The sequence below is a fragment of the Rhipicephalus microplus genome, chromosome X, assembly GCF_043290135.1.
Source record: "Rhipicephalus microplus isolate Deutch F79 chromosome X, USDA_Rmic, whole genome shotgun sequence".
NCBI classification, from domain to species: domain Eukaryota; kingdom Metazoa; phylum Arthropoda; class Arachnida; order Ixodida; family Ixodidae; genus Rhipicephalus; species Rhipicephalus microplus.
The window spans coordinates 67,702,202-67,716,751 of NC_134710.1; the positions used below are offsets into that span (position 1 = coordinate 67,702,202).

The 14,550-nt window shown below is 46.8% G+C and overlaps 1 protein-coding gene and 2 long non-coding RNA genes across 4 annotated transcripts; 1 reads left to right on the forward strand and 2 right to left on the reverse strand.

The window, feature by feature from the left end:
- Positions 1 to 2,292: 2,292 nt before the first annotated feature.
- Positions 2,293 to 6,528, reverse strand: LOC142775586 (uncharacterized). Of its 2 annotated transcripts, XM_075877053.1 has the most exons (3): positions 4,994 to 6,528; positions 3,806 to 3,894; positions 2,293 to 3,029 (listed from the first exon to the last, which is right to left on the reverse strand). In XM_075877053.1, exons 1-2 carry the CDS (start codon positions 6,341 to 6,343, stop codon positions 3,817 to 3,819), a joined length of 1,428 nt encoding a protein of 475 aa, XP_075733168.1. In that variant the 5' UTR covers positions 6,344 to 6,528; the 3' UTR covers positions 2,293 to 3,029; positions 3,806 to 3,816. The 2 variants fall into 2 exon arrangements, with proteins under 2 accessions (XP_075733168.1, XP_075733167.1); XM_075877052.1 differs by having other exon boundaries at positions 2,293 to 3,894.
- An 11-nt stretch (positions 6,529 to 6,539) lies between these two features.
- LOC142775587 (uncharacterized) lies at positions 6,540 to 11,571 on the forward strand. Its single transcript, XR_012886802.1, has 2 exons — positions 6,540 to 10,521; positions 11,372 to 11,571. It is a non-coding gene; the product is annotated as an uncharacterized LOC142775587 (long non-coding RNA).
- On the reverse strand, positions 11,145 to 12,484 carry LOC142775588 (uncharacterized). The gene is made up of 2 exons (XR_012886803.1): positions 12,192 to 12,484; positions 11,145 to 11,491 (listed from the first exon to the last, which is right to left on the reverse strand). It is a non-coding gene; the product is annotated as an uncharacterized LOC142775588 (long non-coding RNA).
- Positions 12,485 to 14,550: the final 2,066 nt, after the last annotated feature.

Here is a 14,550-nt window from a genome sequence, read left to right on the forward strand (position 1 = left end):
GCTTAATTCGCTCCAACTGAGTCGATAAAGCAGCCTTCCAGGCGTATATAGCTGTAGCATATCCGACGTACCCCAATTAGCCAGCTTTGGCACGTTTATTCGTCACATGTACACGAGTCCGAACGATATGTCTTGTGCTGACACAGCTTGGGAAAGCGTAGAGTCCGCGTCAAGGCACGCGGTCGACGCGGCACGATCAGCTGTAAAAAAAAAAGGGGGGGGGGGGGGCAGCGCACTGCCTGCTGCGACTCTATTCAGTTTTCCCCGTCGTCCCTAATACTGAGACGTGATCTCTTAATTGCACAGCTGCGCACACAGCAAGAGAATTCGTGTTTCATTGCGTTAATTACGTCGCACACGCACTCGTGGACAAGTTCATCGCACTCGTGAAATGCACGGCGGACGACGCGTCGTTGATTCCCTAACTCTGAGACACGATCTCTTAATTGCACAGCAGCGCACACAGCAAGAGAACGCGCTCCAACGTCTGCAAGGCGCGGTTTATTCTGTTAATTAAAATGGCCAGCAGTGCTCATGCACTCGCACAATGCACCGCGGACGACACGATACTCTCGCGAGGAAGCCCCAACTACAGGAGCAAATTTTTCTACCAAATGTGGCAGCAGTCTGGCAACACTGATTCTCTTAGTCTGGCAACACTTTTTGTAACGTCAGTCAGAACCTTGCCTATTTTTGTTGCATATAAGTTCTAAAAACGTAAAAACTTATTTGAAAATACCCCTTTTTAGGTGGCGCCATTACCATAGTTCCGACAACGACCGCTTTCTAAGTGACCGCCGATAATCCGGCAGGCAAGGGAAATCTAGGAGGCTATGCTCCGGCGATTACCATCTGTTCGCCAGTCGCATCGTACCACGGAGGAAGGAAAAGGAAGGAAAGGTAAGGAGCGGCCCTGACGTCACTCGTTGGGAAGCCGCACGGAGGAAGGAAAAAGGTAAGGAGAGGGCATGCCCAGCCGGCGCAGGGCGTAAAAAGTGTGGCGGAAATGACATCACGGCGGCCATATTCAGTAGGCACAATGGCGGCGTTGTTATGGTTACGTGTTGCGCAGTGGAGCTGGTCTAGCAGTGAGCGGCCGCGGCTGGCGGCGGAATGTGTGCCTCTCCAGGTCTCGTTCTGAGCCGTGGCGGGCAATATCTGTGCTCTGCGCCGCGTTATTGGTTACGCAGTGTTCTCCTGGCTGTTACATTACTCTTAGCAACGTTTACAAATCCCTTTGTCCATCACGGGGTTTCAACAGTGCGTGGAACAAGTGCACATCCATGTGTCGTGCGGCGGATGACGCGGATGAAGCAGTTAGTGTTCAGCGAAATTGCGTTGGGCACCATGACGAAGCTCAATGACGACGAACGCCTTGCAGGTCAGTGACGGTTGAGCAGTGCTCCTCTTGTGACAACGGACGACGCTGTTGAGCCCAGCAAGACGCGCCGTGAGGACCATGTGCACATACGTAGTTTCGTGTTGTGTGTGTACAGTAATAACTTGCATGTGCGTATTAAAACACCTTTTCTGTTCCGCTTGGTACACTCTCCACCAGCATTGCATGTAATCTCAACGTAACAGCAACCGCGTTCAAGTGTCACTTGCACCGTGCTCAAAGTCACCACGGTCGCAGAATGCTGACGCCGGTGAGTTTCACGCGGAACACGGACACAGGGGCAGGACGCTGCGGCGGTCGCGTTGTCTGTACAGTTGCTGAATTAATGACGTGAAAGCACTCGCCGTTGTCAGTGCATCTAGCGCGCGTTCTCTCGTAGTTGCTTCGTTGTCGGCGAGCTGTTACTCCCTGTTATTACTCGGATGAAGCGATTTCGCTGAAGGTGTCCCGCTGGCTCAGAGTGATGAGCCCAGTTCCATTAGTTTCGGATCGTCACGACACACGCGCTGCGCAGCCCACGTGCTTTCCGAGACGGAGAGGGAGTCGCGCCTTCTGCTTCGCATTCATATGTAAACAAGAGAGGAGAATTTGCCTACTCAATATGGCCGACTTCCGGCTTCATCGCGGCTTCCCACGGAGGAAGGAAAAGGTAAGGAGAGGCCCTGACGTCACTCGTTGTGAAGCCGCGATGAAGCCGGAAGTCGGCCATATTGAGTAGGCAAATTCTCCTTTCTTGTTTACATATGAATGCGAAGCAGAAGGCGCGACTCCCTCTCCGGCTCGGAAAGCACGTGGGCTGCGCAGCGCGTGTGTCGTGACGATCCGAAACTAATGGAACTGGGCTCATCACTTGTATCGTGTGTGGTCGTTGGGCCATCCTGACAGTCCGAGCGTAACGGGAAGAATCCCCTAAGTTTATTGTGCCATGCTTTATATACAGGTGGAACGGGCGAGGGCAAGCCAAAGATATCTTGACTGATCGCCACGTGTTGTACATGCAGTAGCGATATCATCCGATACATCCTCTTTCGTATGAGTAAACAAAACAGAACAGTTAAATATTTTTCTAACGGGGAGTTACAGGGTTGAACAGTGCACAGAAGAAACATCGTTCATTGCACGCCACTGGGAAGCTCATCACGACACTTGCACAAAGTTTCTGTCGTAGGTCAACCGCTGTGGTGGCCGTCGCAGTCTTGTCGAACTTCTTGAAGTTACGATGCCTGCCGTATTGGGTGCATGGAGAGCTGCGGGCCCACTACTGCAATTTGCAGTTTGTTCGGCGAAGTCCTCACTGCTGCTGGAACACGTGCGCCTTCGAAAGCTTTCACCGGTCGGAAGTAGGTGCTGGCGGTTGCGGCGGAGGACCCTTCCTTCCTCTGTGACGACATGGTATGACCTGGGAGTATTGCATGGCTCGAGGACTCGTGCTTTGGTCGACCATGACCCCCCTTTAACTCGAACGGTGTCGCCTGCTCCCAGCGGCGCTAGGGTCCTCCTGCAGGCGTTGCTCTGGCGATGCTTTCGGACCGGAAATTCTGGAACGGAACGGACATCCGGCAGCGTCGTTCGCAGTCGCCTTCCTTGTAACACCTCGGCAGGTGAAGGCGCACCCTCCATCGGTGTCGTCCTGTAAGCGAGTAATCCAAGCCAAAAGTCTTGTTTCGCGTCAGTAGTTTTCTTTAGTATTCTCTTAACGACCTGTACTCCTTTTTCTGCGAGGCCATTTGATTGTGGATACCTCGGGCTTGAAGTGACGTGTTTGAAATCGTACAGCTGAGAAAATGCAGCGAAGTCATGACTTGTGAACTGCGGCCCATTATCGGTACAAAGTTCAACTGGTATGCCATATCTGGCGAAGATGGCACTTGCTGCTTCTATGACAGTTCTCGAAGATGTGTCTTTGAGCAACTCCACCTCGGGAAAGTTGGAGAGCGCGTCATAAACACACAAGTATGTTCTACCGCCATATTCGAAAAGGTCCGCCCCTACACGGTACCAAGGCTGGGGTGGCGCCGGGCGCATCTTAAGAGGCTCTGTCGGCTGTTTGTATGCGTATTTTCTGCATGGTGCACATTTATGGCAGATCGATTCGATATCTTGATTTATTCCAGGCCAAAAAACAAGCTGTCTTGCCCTTGATTTACATTTGTTGACACCTAAGTGACCTTGGTGAATGCGATCTAGCATTTCACGTCTCATAGAAGCCGGTATTACCACCTTACAGCCTTTCAAAAGTACACCGTTAACTTGAGATAGTTCTGCTTGAAATGGCCTCCATTGGCCCTTGATATCCTCTCCAGATTCTAGGTTTTTCAGAACGTCTTTAAGCTCTTCGTCCTTCTCTGTTTCTGCTGACAACCACTTCCATGTTCGGTCGCTCACTAATGAAGACATCACACTTACCGCGTGGACTTCTACATCGTCGCTGTCGGTGTCACCCGCTTGCCTGCTTGTGGCTCTCGAGAGCATGTCGGCCAGGACGAGCTGCTTCCCTGGAATGAATTGCAAGTCAAGGTCATAACGCAGCAAACGGAGGAAGAAACGCTGTAGCCTTGGCGGCATATCGCCTATTGGTTTCCGAGCAATGGTAATCAAGGGCCGATGATCGGTCTCTGCAATGACATTGCGGCCGTAGATAAAGTGATGAAATCTTTCGCAGCCGTACAGCAATGCTAACGTCTCTTTTTCAATTTGTGAATACCGTTGCTCAGTTTCGCTGAGCGCTCGTGACGCGTACGCGACCGGCTTCCACGCGTTATTGTGGTATTGCAGCAAAGCTGATCCAACCCCATTCCGTGATGCGTCGCACGACACTTTGGTTTTTCTCTGAGGATCAAAGATAGATAGCAAAGGTTCTTTGCTCAAACTGTCGCATAGCTGCTTCCATTCCTGATTGTGGTTATCTGTCCATTCGAAGATTCGGTCCTTTTTGATCAGGCCCCTCAGTAGTGTGGTTCTTTCAGCGAGTGACGGCAAGAATTTGCTGAAGTAGTTGGCAACGCCCAGCATTCGTTGCACCGCAAGCTTGTCAACTGGTGTGGGAATTTGTAGCATGCAATTTATCAAGGATGGGCTTGGTCTGATGCCGTTTTTGTCAATCACGTCCCCGAGAAATTCTATCTTTTCGACCGCAAACGTGCACTTTTCTGGGTTGAATGTAAGGCCGGCGCGTTCAGCTGCTCGTAGCGCCGACTTAAGACGCTCATTATGTTCTTCTATGGATGCACCCCAGATAAGGACGTCGTCCACGTACACTCTGACCCCAGGAAGTTCTTCAAAAATTTCATTCAGGGTCCTCTGGAAGACCTCTGAAGCCGATGCTATACCAAAGGGTAAGCGCAAAAACCGGTAGCGGCCGAATGGTGTTGCGAAGGTGCAAATTCGGGAGGTTTCGTCATCTAAAGGGATCTGGTGAAACCCCGAGTTTGCGTCTAGGCGTGAAAAAACTGTCGCGCCGGCGAGGTCTGCTTCTATATCTTCTCTGCGAGGCATTATGTAATGTTCTCTTTTTAGGCACTCATTTATGTTTCGTGGATCAATGCACACTCGGATTTTCCCGTCCTTCTTTCGAACAATAACGACAGGACTCACCCAGTCTGTAGGCTCGGTCACCTTCGTGATAATGCTGGCTCGTTGCATGCGGTCCAATTCCATCTTGAGGGGTTCTTGTAAGGCCACTGGAACACGCCGTGCGGCCTGGACGACGGGTATGGCGCCGTCACGTAACACCATCTTGTATGCTCGTTGCACGCACCCGGTTCCGGTGAACAGATGGCGAAATTCGTCAAAGATGCACTCATGGTTGCTTTTAGACACGCTGTAGACACGCGGCACAAGCCTCATGAGTTGGCATGCTTGAAGTCCGAGGATCGCTTGACGCCCCTTCCGTACGATGAAAAAATCCAGTACTGAGGTCGAGTCATTCAGTGTGACTTCGGTACGTATGACCCCGACGTGCTGAATTGCCCCTCCTCCATACGAACGTAACACCGCGCTACTTGGATTCAGCGGCGGTTGAGGGCGCATCTTGAGGTAGCAGCTCAAAGGCAGCAAATTTGCTTGTGCTCCCGTGTCGACTTTTAGGTTTACTGGCAGGTTCTTGATTTGAGCTCGCACCGTCCAGTCGCGTGGAATTTTGCCTAAATTTGACACGTCCAGAATGTCAAAGTTGTCTTCGGAGCCTCGGAGCTCGTGAACTTCCGTGGTTGTTTTGCAGCATATGGCGAAATGGTTGCGCCTGTGGCACTTCCGGCACTTCATCCCGAACGCTGGACAGCTTCGTGGTGCATGCTTGCGCCCACATCTCAGACACTTAGAAAAGGCGGGTCCTGGCGAAAAAGTTTTGTCAATAGGAGCCACGCCTACCGGATCTACTTCTTTCAGTTCGCGTGCCCAAACTTCTTGGTGTCCCGCTGCTGCTTCTGCGGCTTTACCTGCCAGCTCGGCCTTTTGTAGTGTCAAATTGTTGTCCCTTAACAGCTTTTCTCGAAGGTTGCTGTCAGTAGTCCCGTAAACGATCTGGTCTCTGATCATCGACTCCTTAAGACTGCCAAAGTTGCACGATGCTGCCTGCGTTTTCAGATCCCTCACAAAATGTTCGAAGGGTTCTCCCGGCTTCTGGATCCTTGAGCGAAATACATAGCGTTCGTGCACTTCGTTACTCTGTCCGGCAAAATATGCATCGAACTTCTGCACGACTGTTTTGTAATCGCTGCTATCCTCCTCTTGCTGGTATTCGAACGTGTTAAAGATCTCAATGGCTTCCTCACCTGCGATACTTAGGAGGAGGGCAGTCTTTGTTGCTTCCTTTCGGGGTTTGCCACTGGTCTCCGACGCGGTCAAGAACAACTCGAAGCGCTGCTTGAAGCCCTGCCAGTTCTTGCTGATTTCCCCATTAGTACGTAGTGGGGGCGGTGGCTTCACAAAATCCATGTTGTACATGCTAGGCGCTAGCTTCGGTTAACTTCTGACACCATGTATCGTGTGTGGTCGTTGGGCCATCCTGACAGTCCGAGCGTAACGGGAAGAATCCCCTAAGTTTATTGTGCCATGCTTTATATACAGGTGGAACGGGCGAGGGCAAGCCAAAGATATCTTGACTGATCGCCACGTGTTGTACATGCAGTAGCGATATCATCCGATACTGAGCCAGCGGGACACCTTCAGCGAAATCGCTTCATCCGAGTAATAACAGGGAGTAACAGCTCGCCGACAACGAAGCAACTACGAGAGAACGCGCGCTAGATGCACTGACAACGGCGAGTGCTTTCACGTCATTAATTCAGCAACTGTACAGACAACACGATCGGTCGTGCGCCTTCTACGGTTGCATTCCGCCACGCGACCGCCGCAGCGTCCTGCCCCTGTGTCCGTGTTCCGCGTGAAACTCACCGGCGTCAGCATTCTGCGACCGTGGTGACTTTGAGCACGGTGCAAGTGACACTTGAACGCGGTTGCTGTTACGTTGAGATTACATGCAATGCTGGTGGAGAGTGTACCAAGCGGAACAGAAAAGGTGTTTTAATACGCACATGCAAGTTATTACTGTACACACACAACACGAAACTACGTATGTGCACATGGTCCTCACGGCGCGTCTTGCTGGGCTCAACAGCGTCGTCCGTTGTCACAAGAGGAGCACTGCTCAACCGTCACTGACCTGCAAGGCGTTCGTCGTCATTGAGCTTCGTCATGGTGCCCAACGCAATTTCGCTGAACACTAACTGCTTCATCCGCGTCATCCGCCGCACGACACATGGATGTGCACTTGTTCCACGCACTGTTGAAACCCCGTGATGGACAAAGGGATTTGTAAACGTTGCTAAGAGTAATGTAACAGCCAGGAGAACACTGCGTAACCAATAACGTGGCGCAGAGCACAGATATTGCCCGCCACGGCTCAGAACGAGACCTGGAGAGGCACACATTCCGCCGCCAGCCGCGGCCGCTCACTGCTAGACCAGCTCCACTGCGCAACACGTAACCATAACAACGCCGCCATTGTGCCTACTGAATATGGCCGCCGTGATGTCATTTCCGCCACATTTTTTACGCCCTGCGCCGGCTGGGCATGCCCTCTCCTTACCTTTTTCCTTCCTCCGTTCCTTCCTTCGTGCATCGTACCGATCCACAAATAATCGAACATGGCTGTTTGCAATCGGTAGCTCACTGGTGGCTTATGGTTGGTTGGCCGTGCTTGTAGAGCGTTTTAAATCGTTTGTAATCGTTTTCATTACCTTCATTTTCTTGAAATGTGTTTGCTCCATGTAGTATGACGTTTGTAGATTGTCATAGTTGCGCGATCACAGAACGAGAACAGTGCACATTGCAGATACACTATAACCTTTATTGCGGCAGGATTCCCATGGTTTTGTCAGGTTCTGTTAATGCGCGCACAGTTTGCACACTCAGCAAATCACACAGACAGTGTTTGCGGACTGTATATCAAATCACTTGTGTATGCCTGCACCATGTTCATTTGAGTAGCACGTCACGCAATATGCACGGATGTCATACGAACACTGCACTGGCTGTAATCGGAATGGAGGCTCTCTCAGTATCGAATTTCATGACTGCTGTTGGACCTTTTCTTCAGTTTGTGCTAATAAGGCATTCGCGATCGAGAAATCGAATTCCGCGCCGGAGAATGGGTCATGTGACACCCGTCTGCATGCGCAAACGGTCATAATATGCACATACGTTCTGACAATGATATTCTAACAGATTGAATGCGTCGACTACGTATACATTGTACGATATAGTTAGTCATATTTGCATCATGCAGGTACACCTGGATTAGCGAAAGTGTTCCAAAAAGTTTTCACGCAACGAGACGAGACCTGCGTCGCGGTCACATTGCAAAAACAAAGTGGCCGTGTCATTATTGTATACTTGTTTTACATATACACTCTAAAGAAATATCGAGTAAAAAGGGTGTCTTTTTGTCCTGTAACAATAATCGTCATCAGGCTTGCGTGCGCTTCCTTTCTTGAAAACTCGGCGCTAGCCACTTTCCCATCGAGAATGCAATGTAACCCTGATAATGGGCATGTCGATTGTGACCGGAATGTACCGGGCGCGGGGCGAAAGTGCAAGGATGGAACGCAATATAGATGACGATTATGGTTGTGGGACAAAAAGACACCCTTTTTACTCGCTCTTCTTTTAGAGTGTACTTTACGTTTGAATGTACATTGTACAGACAATAAGCAACAAATATTGGCACACATAAGTAAGCAAATTTAAAACGCTTTTCAAAAGTGTAAATGTGGAGCACAGCACATGTTGGCACACTTTGCACCAGCCCGATGTAACGCAATGTATGCAATAAGCTTTGCAAGTATTTAGACAGATAAGATACACTGCATAGTTTAGAGTTAGAGTGTGTGAGTTACAAAAAACATGTCAGTAAAGTGCGTAAATGATAGTGAAAACAATTCAGTGTTCATCACGAGTAGTCATGTCGTCTAAAGCATAGACCAAGAGCACAGCTTCTGCATACACCCCGTTCATTTTTGTCTGGCACAGATGTATGCAACCACTGAAGAGGCAGTTTCACAGGCATTTTGATACGTTTGTACACGTATAAAGAACTGGTAATTAGAAAAAAAAAGAAAAAGCACCACAGTGGCACAGTGGTTACAGTGGTGAGCTGCTGACCCGAAAGATGCATGTTTTCCAGCTGCAATGGTTGCATTTCGATGGAGGTTAATTAAATGCTGGCAGTGCATGTACAGGTGATGTCAGTGCACATTAAAGAACACTAGATGGTCAAAATTACCTGAAGCCCCTCAGTACAGAGTCATGTATTGAAATATTTGTGATTTTGAATCTAATTTATAAGTTTGCGGGTTTTTTTTTTTTTGCAGCAGTACTTTTCCTGGACTTGGTTTCTGTGTTTTTGTTAACAAATGTGATGTACCAATAGAGCCTCTTGCTGCAAAACGTGTAGGAATTTGGTGTTGCAGACAGGGGAACAAAAAAGATTGGGCCTCTTTGGCATGTCCTGGATTAGCTGCTTGCATATATTTGTGAAATGTACAGTGTAGGGAATCTCGCACGTGAAGTGGCTGTCCAATTGCTTGATGTAATTTATGCACTCTTCAGTGGCCGCTTATATGGCACTGAACAGGTGCTCTAGAACACCATCTTCCCTGAGCAATGCAAAAGCCGATCTTTTCCAGAGAAAACTCCACCATCTTTGTCCAATAACGTGCTGTTGCACGTACAGTCAGTGGCCCTCAGGCCAAGGAAGCCCTTTACAAGAGTTCCAGTGACATGATATATGACATTTTCATATGTAATATCACTGTGTTCTTGTAAAGGTGTTTGCGGGTCATCACAATCAAAGTAATGCAGTGTGCTCTGGCTAACAGCAGGTGTGCTGCTTAGTGACACAAATCCAGAAGCATCCTCGATGTTGGTGAGGAATGCATTTGTTGTCACTTCACAGTTTCCCTGTGCAGATAGCCGGAAAAGCTTTCCAATACAAATATGTTTTAGGGCTGCTGTGAATTCGTACACATTGGGTGCCTCATTGCAACCATGCTTTTGGCAAATGGTGGCAAAGAAGTTCTCCAATGGGTCTTCTTGTAGATGACGTATTAGGAGGTTTGAGAAGCCGAATTCTGTTTGTAGATCTTGCCAAAGCAAAAGCAGGGCTTTGATTGTGATTTGCCATCCTTTGATGATGTGTGGCTGCTTGTCTTGAGGACCACCAAAGTGCCAGCCAGCAATCCAAGTTATGCACTGCTCAAGGAAGGTGTGGTGTTCAGAACCATGTGACATGGCATACCTCAATTTGTCGTCCTGTTTTTTCATTGCTGAATTGTTGAGGCTGTCAGAAAGCTTGTCCATTCTCTCTATGAATTCTGCTGTAGCTTTTGCATCTATGGGAAGCTCTTCAGTGGCCATGAGAGTGAGTAATGCAACAGAAACAGATTCACTGAAAACCTGTTCCACTCTCATGTCAGCGAAGGGCATCTTGTAGATGTGTTGATCCCTGAGTTTTTTTGCCAATCTACAAATGTTTCTCAGGTTTCTTAAATGCCGGATATGTGTGACGTGTTTTTTTGTACAGGGTTTCAATGTGTTCCCAAACCACAACCTGTGAGCCAATTGTAAGTTTTAGTCTCCTCAAATTGTTCCATATGCATTTGATCAGGTGTGGAGTGTCAAACATGAAATATACTCTTCTGTTAACCTTAAAAAAGGGCTCATTTAAAGAATGAACAACGAGCATTTATGACAAACTCACATTGTTTGAGCCCTGATCACATATTACTGCTTTTACCTAGAGACCTTTCGTTTCAAGCTGTTGAATTAAGTCTAGCAAAAGCCGTCGCATCACAAGGGCTGGAGTTGCATTGTGAGAGACCACTAAAGTGACTGGCTGGACCCAACTGCTTGACATGCCTGACGCAGCCACAACAAGGGCTGTGTTTGCCACACGAGAAGTCTTGCTATGTCCGTCATCTGAAAAGCCAATTACAATATCCTTTGACTGGTCATACATTAAATTTTGTTTTAAAGATATTTTATCAAATAGCAGACAGCATGCTTTGTCTTGAATTGGCCAATCCTTAGTTATGTATTGAATTATGTCCATGGCATCAGGTATGATGCCAGGTGTCATGGGGATGTCTGCCAGCCAGCGTCTTAATGTTCTCACGTGCGGCAAGTGAAGCACCTCCCTCAAGAAGCGATAGGCTTTCGGTGAATGGAAGAATAGGTTTAGTTGAAATTGTTTTATTTCCTTTGACCAATGTTTTTTAGATTTTAGAAAAGAACAGAGCCAAATTTTAGCTTTCACCAATTCAGAAAGGTCTCTTGGTAAATGTGGTTCAATCCTGCTCAGTGCCTCAAGTCGTGTTATATTTTTAACTTGGTGTTTCCGTCTAATTCTCGCCAATGCCTTGCGGTACTTGTTTTTTCGATTCACAAGGTCATCCGTATGTTTTTTGGTTCTAGGGGTGTACACAGAAGCATTTTTTCTACGGGCTGGTTTTGGTGTGCTTTGAAAACCTGTGGACATCGCTGCAGTCAGTGGAGTTCGTGAAAGCCCCGAGAGGCCACTGGAACCAGCAGGACCTAGAAAACAATGTTAATCATGTTAGTACTGTGATATAATGCATCTTGCAGTATGAAAATAAAATAAATCACATAACTTATTACCTGTAGGTCAAGAATAGAATTTGGTATGCTTTTTAACAAGACTTCTTCATGTGCAAGACAGGCAGAAGTTCAAAGAAAGGTGGAAACCAGAAGGAAATGAAAAAATTCATGAACACGGGGTGTCGCTGTAGCCAATGTTTCCACAATTGTAGATTTTTTTCAAGGCTGCTTGTTGAATCATCGGCTCCAGTGACACCTCGTGGTAATTTTCCACCTCTATTTTTTATACAGAAGTATCTTTTAGTTATTTATGGAAAAAATTGTGCTTCGCTATCCTTACTACTCTTACATGTGCTGCTTTGCACCTTTTGAAATCAAGGAACCGTCACTGAAGCTCTTTAGGAGGTAGATCAGTTACACTTTGCTCTATCTGTTGCACCACATTCTGTGGGACTGTTTGTGTTTACTACATCGCCTATATTCATCATGGAACTATATGTGCTTTGAAATCTATCGTGCGGCTGACATATTGCCTCATAAGAATGTTCCATTCAAATGCCAAACTATTCTATCAATAGGCGTAAAACACGGTTCTTCATATCATACCTTACATGTTATGCCTGCCTAACTGCATGGGGGAATTACAGCTGTTATGTAATTCAGTGAACAGACGTACACTCATCTGGAACACTGTCTGTTATTTATGAGGGTGGTGTGCCAAATTGTGTGGCCGTGGTTGGTTTGGGTGATGACAAAGCTGCAGCAGCTGTTGAGCAGGGCGGTGTGGCTTCTGGGTGAGAGCCATCGGCAGGGAATTACAAAAATAAATATTGAATGAGACATACAAAGGCGAGAGGTATACATCACAACAATGTGTGCATCTGAAATCAAGTTTCCAAACCAGCTTTATATGCTGGTGCTCTGAATAGTTGCTACTCTAGTGAAACAACTCTGGTGCACAGCCATTGCAGATATGGGTAACTCTTTTTTTTCCTATTCCCCCATTTTACTCTTTCCTTTGTGCAGAGTAGTAGGCTAGCACACACTAGCTCAGGCTGACCCTTCTACCTTCCCATAATCTTCTTGCTCTCTCTTTTTCTCTGCTTGTGTTCACTAGTACATGACAACATGTCATCATACTGTTTTGCGCTCCAGCATGGTAATGAAGTCACAAGCAAAACATTGATATGAAGTAAACCAGTGCAACTGAGATGTCATGCATAAAGGAGGAGCCTGTAGCCATATAATTGAGCAAATGGAATCCTTCCAGATGAGCTCAAGTCGTCTTTCAGCACAGCTGGAGGGCTGCTGGCAACCCACCAAAACTAAGTTTTACAGTATATATCCCCAGTAAAGGTGAAACTGTGGCATCACTATGAGAAAAAACAAACTACACTCTGAAATTCATAGATGATTGACAAGTGGCTTGCTTTAATGAGAATATGGTAAAAAAACATGTGTAGTTGTACTTGCAAAGAATCTGTCTCCCATGTAGTGGTACAGTAGTATGATTCATAAGTTGGCAAAAACGGTGGAGCTCACTTACGCTCACTCATGAAGGATATTTTGGACTTAGGACTCAATCAGACTTGTACTCACCAAAAATTACCCGAGCTGGACTCGCTTAGACTCACGCTCACGAAAATTTTCTTTAACCGGACTCAGGCTCGCCAAAATATTGCTCACTGGGATTCACTCAGACTTGCGGCTTTATCGAAGTCTGAGTGAGTCGGCTCATTAATGAGTTGGCCGACTTATGAGTACAATGCAGCGTTTTCCAGTGAAGCTGGCGTGATGAAGCATTAACATGGCTACCTTGAATTGCACAAACCTTGCTCCAGTTAGGTGCCGCGCACATGTACTTATCTTGTCCTTATGCTTCCTGCACGACTCTATACAAGGGAAGCTTGTTCCTGGTATTAGCAACACTGACATTCATTATTTTGGTTTTCTGTTCTGTCAGCTAAGGTTTTATGTGCATTTCATTTCTTCTTATGTTGTCAGCACACTTGTGAATACTTCGCATGGCTGAAATTCTTTTTCATCTCGAAATGATCACCTATATAGAGATTGTTCTCACAATGAATAATGTGTAAACCATATCCTCTGCACATGTTGAAATAATACTTGTGTAAAATTAGCAGTTCTTTTGAGCATGGCAAGAAGCCGCAGCTTCTTTCCATGCACATTAAAAATGCAACTTTTTTACCTCATGGGATACTGTCTTCTGCTTCTGCCACGGTTGATGCTCGGCAGTAGTCTGCAGTGACAAAATACTATCAATATTTCAGAAATCGGCTTAGAAGACTATGAGCAAGTACATTTACATTGCATACATTGTAAGTGCTTACAGTGTTCAAACAGAGGGTATTTTGTGAGCATATCTGTAGCAAAAAAAAATTTTTGTACCACAGAGTGCGTATGCACATCACACAGACCAATTTTAGCCTTAAAAACAATGAAGTAAATAATTCACCTTTACATTGCAGATTTTGCTCTTAATCATATGTACTTCCCAAGCAATGCCTCATTAACAGAATCAATATCCCTTTTTGGGTGGCTTACCATGCTTGTTCATCTCTTGAAAAAAATCTAATATAAAACGTAATAGGTTAGGTGCAATTACAAACTCAAACAAATTGGAGACATTTATATGGATGTTAGTAAAGAGCAAGAGTAATGCTTGATCAATGCCAACTACTAATCACCTGGGTGCACCAAGGGCCTCAGCCTAGGCTCTTGCACTTTCACGGGGGACTGCTCCATGGCCTAGCCTTTTGCAAGCGTTGTTGGTGAAGCAGTCCCTTGTGAAGTGCTTTGAGCACAGCATATAGGTGGCATGAACTTTCCTTTTTGGTTTTTTCTTCAGGTCCGGCCGGTTGGCGTAATGAAGCCACGCTTCAAATCTGAAATGTAGGGGATGGTACTCAAGTTGAACCTCTCATATATATGTATAAAATGTGTGTGTGTGTGCATTTCCCCCTAATAATGAAATGTGTGTGTGTGTAAATCCCCACGAAAATTTTCAGTTTTGC